The sequence below is a fragment of the Cyclopterus lumpus genome, chromosome 7 (genome assembly GCF_009769545.1).
Source record: "Cyclopterus lumpus isolate fCycLum1 chromosome 7, fCycLum1.pri, whole genome shotgun sequence".
Lineage (NCBI taxonomy): Eukaryota > Metazoa > Chordata > Actinopteri > Perciformes > Cyclopteridae > Cyclopterus > Cyclopterus lumpus.
The window spans coordinates 9,085,125-9,090,699 of NC_046972.1; the positions used below are offsets into that span (position 1 = coordinate 9,085,125).

General features: G+C 38.6%; 1 protein-coding gene across 1 annotated transcript; it reads right to left on the minus strand.

Annotated features, from left to right (window-relative positions):
* Nucleotides 1-897: 897 nt before the first annotated feature.
* Nucleotides 898-4,856, minus strand: stac3 (SH3 and cysteine rich domain 3). Its single transcript, XM_034538364.1, has 12 exons — nucleotides 4,849-4,856; nucleotides 4,260-4,338; nucleotides 3,444-3,597; nucleotides 3,213-3,310; nucleotides 3,030-3,090; nucleotides 2,794-2,891; nucleotides 2,500-2,572; nucleotides 2,265-2,308; nucleotides 1,592-1,674; nucleotides 1,397-1,448; nucleotides 1,119-1,256; nucleotides 898-1,010 (listed from the first exon to the last, which is right to left on the minus strand). The coding sequence occupies exons 1-12, from the start codon at nucleotides 4,854-4,856 to the stop codon at nucleotides 903-905; spliced, it is 996 nt and encodes a 331-aa protein (XP_034394255.1). The 3' UTR covers nucleotides 898-902.
* Between the last annotated feature and the right edge of the window lie 719 nt (nucleotides 4,857-5,575).

The window sequence follows — 5,575 nt, forward strand, 5'->3', positions numbered from 1 at the left end:
TTATTACTGGGTCACATGTTGTTTTTTTCTGTCCAATTTCAATCTCTTTAAACTGGATCACAGCTGCCAGTTTTAAGATAGTGGAGCTAAAACTCCACAAGCTATAGACAACTTACCCAGCAACAGTAAGAGTGTGACTACACTGAACATACTACGTGACTGCCACATGCATTAAACCACGAATAGAGGCCCCTGTGCATCTCTCTCCGTCTCCTTTGTTTGCCATGTTTTTGAAAACATTTGAAAGGAAGTTGCGTAGGGAGTTTAGGAAGTGCACTTCGTCTAATTTCATCAGCAGCCATTAGTGCAAACCCTAGAGACCATTTAGAGCAGCATTGCTGTTTTATACAGAATTTATTTTCATATAGCTTCTCTGCACATGTGAAATCAAGCCCAATCTAGGCAAGGTTTACTTTATTTGTTAATATAATCTGAATACCTTCATATCAATTACGGCATTCTCTCTACTTCTCTTTGACGTTAACTATATCTGTGTGTGTGTGTGTGTGTGTGTGTGTGTGTGTGTGTGTGTGTGTGTGTGTGTGTGTGTGTGTGTGTGTGTGTGTGTGTGAGTGTCTGTGTCTGAGTATCTATCAGCAGGTAACTTCAAGCATTTTTATTACCATGCTGTTCACAACAAACACAATACATCACCTAATTGTCTCTTTCAACCTATTCATGTATGCATCAATCATCCCTCCTGCTTTACTTTGTGTTATAGTCACAAATAAATCACAGCAAATACATTTCTGCTGCTACAGACAACATGTTGATACTTTAGGTAACAAATATAGAAAATTGCTGAAAGATCGGTGGCATCTCCAGAACAGTGACATCTCTTAACTCGTGCAGATGTTTAAAGTGTCGCGGGCTCTTTCAGTGCAAGTTTTGTTTTGAGTTGTTTATGTCACAGTGATCTCCTCCAGCAGATCAGCAGGGAAGTAGCCCAGCTTGCGTCCAGTGCTGACCTTCAAGTAGCCGCCTTTCTCGTCTCCTTTCTTCACAACGATCTGAAACGTGACAGCAGCTGAAGCTAAACATCTCAGCACGATACATCCTCACCGAGTCCTCTACAGATTGACCACGCGCAAAAAACCCCTCATACGCGGTGCAGTTACCTGATCTTTCTTCAGTGTGATTTGTCCCATCTCTCTGTTTCCTACAAAGGAACGAAGCACCTTGAAAACTCTTTCCGATGCACGCACTTTTATGAGGTAATTGGTGGGGAAGTAGCCCGACTTCTCCCCCATCTTTCCCTGAAAATAGAGCAGACTTTTGAGTTCACCCTCTACAGGAAATGAGAGCAAAAAAGGACATGACTGAAACTGGTTTCCTGCAAACGGCATATTTAAAGGTGAAAGCTAAAAGAATCGCGAGATGATGAAGCTCAACTCACCCTCCACCACTCTTCATTGGAGTCGTCCAGTACTGTGATTCGATCACCAGGGCTGATGCACAAACACACAATACATTTCATTTATTGCTGCTTTTCGATATAAAAAAAAAAAATTCAGGTATGTTTGAATAAGTGATGCTATATACTGTATGCAATCACTGCATGCTGGGAATTGTATGCGCCTTTCAAACATACTGGAAGTCGAGATCGTCTTTCTCTATGGCCTTGAAGCGGTAGAGAGCCAGGTAGTAGTGGGTCTGGGAGAAGGTGCCCTTGCTCTGTGGACAAATAGGGCACCGATGCTACTGAATGTGACAACAGATTTATAAAAAACACATGTACACATACAGTATTACAGCTGGTGGAACCGGGCAGTACTTTTAGTCAGTGGTGGAAGAAGTATTTAGAACTTTTACTTGAGTTAAAGTAGTACTACAGTGTAAAAATACAGAGTCCTGCATTCAAAAACGTACAGAAGTAAAATACTTGAAATACCAAAAGCAACATATTAATATATAATACATTACTGGGCATGTATCTGTCACTTAAATGTTGCAGCTGGTAGAGGTGGGGCTCATTTCAATAATTCTATATTCTAACTTTTATATTTTATATCAATGATCGGTATTATATCAATGATCTAAATGTGCAAAGAAACAAGTAACGAAAGCTTTTAAATAAATGTAGTGGCGTAAAAAATTCAATATTTGCCTCTGAGATGTAGTGGGGTAGAAGTTTAAAGTAGCATGAAAAGGAACTGCTCAAGACTACTCTACAACACTTCAGTAAACATACACTCAGTTACATTCCACCACAGCTTTAAGTAGCTGCTTGACAGTAAAATTGTTTTGTAAACATGTTTTCTGACCTTGTCATCTGCTTTGTCTTTCTCCTTCTTATCATCAGGCTTCCCTGTAGGATCATCAGACATCAGAGTCACCAACAAATCCTTTGCTTTCGATGATGGACCCAGTAACTTATTCGTTCGCTTGTACTGTGGTATTTTGATTCATTCTATTTTGGATATAGAAATATGCACACATTCTTATTTTTAAGAATTATTTTTTTCTCGTGTGTGGTCTGGTCCACAGAGAACATCTTACCTTCTCCACCCTCCTCCTTTTCTTTGGGCTGTTGGTTGTTCTCCTCTTCTTCTTCCTCCATCATCATCATCATCTAGAGAAAAAACACGGTTCATCACAACTATACAGAAATATCACATTTCATATCCTTTCAAAACATATTTTTTGCTTTAATACTGTTATGTCTAGATTCCTACTTAAATAATTTCCTCTGCTGGCGTTAGGCACATTTAATGAATGAGTGAAAGACATGTATAAGATTTATCGGAGGATTTTATGTTTTGCAGTTTGATTAAACGTTTGTTGCACACTCACATTCTTCTTGTCATTTTCATTCTTTTTGCGCTCCTTATTTGCCATAATGACACCGACCCGCAGGGTGTCAAAGACGGGGTCGTTCCGGTTCGGGTTGTCTGGCCACGGACAGATTATTAAATTAAAGTACTGCTAACTAGATTATACACTTACACAAATAGGCTGTACTCTTTCACAGACAATAAAGGAAAGGAAACCAGATGGCCACGACACATGCTGTTATTCGGTGGACTCACTTGGATCGGAAATGTCACTGGTGTACAGCGGGGAGCTGTAGGCCCTTCTGAAGCCAGGTGGCTACAGGAAACAAATAGAGCATCTTGTTTTACTACTTCCAACCATTTTAGTTATGAATATCTGTCTCACCAGGGGGTAAGGTCATGGGAATCTGTTCTTTAGAGAGAGGGAGCAGGACTCACAATTTTGCCAAAGCACTTCTGGAACTCGACATATGACTGACATGAATGGTGGATGTTGGTCTTGCAGTTTTTACACCTCAGAGCAAACTTGTTGTTCACTGAAAAATAAACATTAGAAGAGGCAACATTAAGCATTATATGTAGAAATGAAAATCACGCGTGAAAGACAGCATTATGTAACTTTGTTGATGTTTGTGCGTATGTTTTCTTGACATAATTACCAATACATACAGACTATCATGCGAGCACAGACGTCACAGAACTTGGGTTTTTTGCAATAGTGGTCCTTGAACTTGTGGGGTTTGTCGTTGATCCGGACTACAGGAGGAGGAGGTTCTGGTTCCTTCTCCTCCACCTCCACCTCCTCCTCATATATGAAATAGACCTGGACACAGAAGGGGTTATTTTTAAAACTCCATACAGGGGCCACGTTTTGATGCTTCCAGGAAAGCATTGCCTAAATAATGTGATTAATAGGGACAGTGATTAAGTGTCAAATATGTATGAAATATCGTTTTCTTGCTCTTGTGTCGCCCGCCTTTCTTCATTTGATGTTCCCATTGTTTGAAAGCATAACAAATATTTTCCTTTATGAGGAGTTTTTGCGCTATAAAAGTTGTTTGTTTGAAAAATAATGTACCCACCAAAAGCCACGTTTTAATTTGGCCGAAAAGCTACACAGCCTAAGTCACACTGAGTGAAGACTCTCATTGAATTGTGCACCTCAAAGAAAGAAAAAAGAACCCTTCAATTTGATTTGACTAACGATGTGCACATACAGCCATTTATTTAATGTAATGTTTGACAAGAATTGCATTTGGTTGCTCAGTTTCATCTTTTACTTTAAAGTGTTTTCTAACCCTATGTCCCTGACAGATCAGCCAGCCTTGTTACTTCATCCTTCGGGGGACAAAAGACGGAAAGACTTAAATTCAACTAAATTCAATTGACGCTGCACTGCAATCCTGTCCCAGCTAGTGGCTATTTTAAACCAGCCCGGGAATGGCACCACCAACAGTGGGGGGTTGAAATGGTCCTGTCACTCACAGTTTCTCCTTCCTCTCTCACTACGTTTTCAGGAGCTGGAGGGTTGTCATGGATATCAACAGAGTTTTTGTCATCCTCCCTGACATGCACACACAAAGACAAGAAACACAAAGCCACAAATTATGCGACTACAAACCATTACCTCCATGTGAAAAGTAGCTTTCTCTCTCTTTTATTTTTAAACATGTAAAGCTTAATATAGAACATTTTAAAGTTGAGGGTAAAATGTTTCCACAGGACAACCTCATGGAGTGACCTGATGTAACCGACAGGCTTTGTGCCGATATCAAATTGCCATTCCACCTCAAAATAGTTGAGTCTTGATTATTTATTCTGGGAGACTCCTATGACACATTTTCTCAAATGAACATGTTGCTGCTTTATCATTTTTGTATTTGGATATACTGTAGGAAGACTATGTTGAGTAGGAGGCTTTTGTGCATTCACTCTTGACTGTTGTAACATTTAGCTCACTAGAATGTGAACGGAGACTTGTGGAGATGGCGAAGGCGTACAGGCAGGAAAAGTAGGGCAAGCATTACATTTGTATTGTAGAAGTAATTGAACTTATGACAGGAAATATACTCACTGGTCCATGTTGTTTGGTGGATAAAGTCACTACTACCCCACCTACAAAGATATATATATATATATATATTTATTTATTAGTATTTTAATGAAGAAAATAATTGTGAGTCATGCAGATCAGTGGGATAATGGATTAACCTTTATTTAATTTGATAAAACCAATTGAGATAAAAATCCCTTTAACAATGATGATCTGGCCAAGATGGCGGCAAAGGTTAATATTGAGTGCATGTTGATTTCATACATACAATAAAAACCAAACAATACATTACTAGACACTCATCAACAGAAGAGGTTAAATAGACAAATATAGTTTATAATTGTACAATCAAAAAGGCTTCAAGACATAATACAATTGTTACCCACTGTTACAAGAACTTCTGTGAACGTTTGTTTAAAACTGGTTTGAGAGATGAGGGAAGTGGACTCGTATATTAAAGAACTAAACTCCTGTATTGTTTCTATTAATCCTCAAATACAGTGCATACAAAAAAGCTATGTCAATTGTTATATGGTTGGTAAAATCAACAAATACCACACGTCAAAAGCGCATATTTCTCAGCGTGAATTGAGACACAACTGAATAAAATAAGATTGTATTTAGCATTTACATTTGTCATGGAGGAATCTTGGCACCAAGTCAACATGTATTACATTATTTTTTGCTCTATATTTTATCATATTTTTTCTTGTAAGAGGATTCTGACTTTAAAAAAATGCATACACAG

What these genes read in the sequence shown, in the direction of transcription:
- stac3 (XM_034538364.1), bottom strand. An exon ending in TGAGAGAGGAAGGAGAAACT is followed by an intron (nt 3,598 to 4,259) that starts GTGAGTGACAGG and finishes TTCTGTGTCCAG; the next exon opens with GTCTATTTCATATATGAGGA. An exon ending in CAGTGACATTTCCGATCCAA is followed by an intron (nt 2,892 to 3,029) that starts GTGAGTCCACCG and finishes GTCCGTGGCCAG; the next exon opens with ACAACCCGAACCGGAACGAC.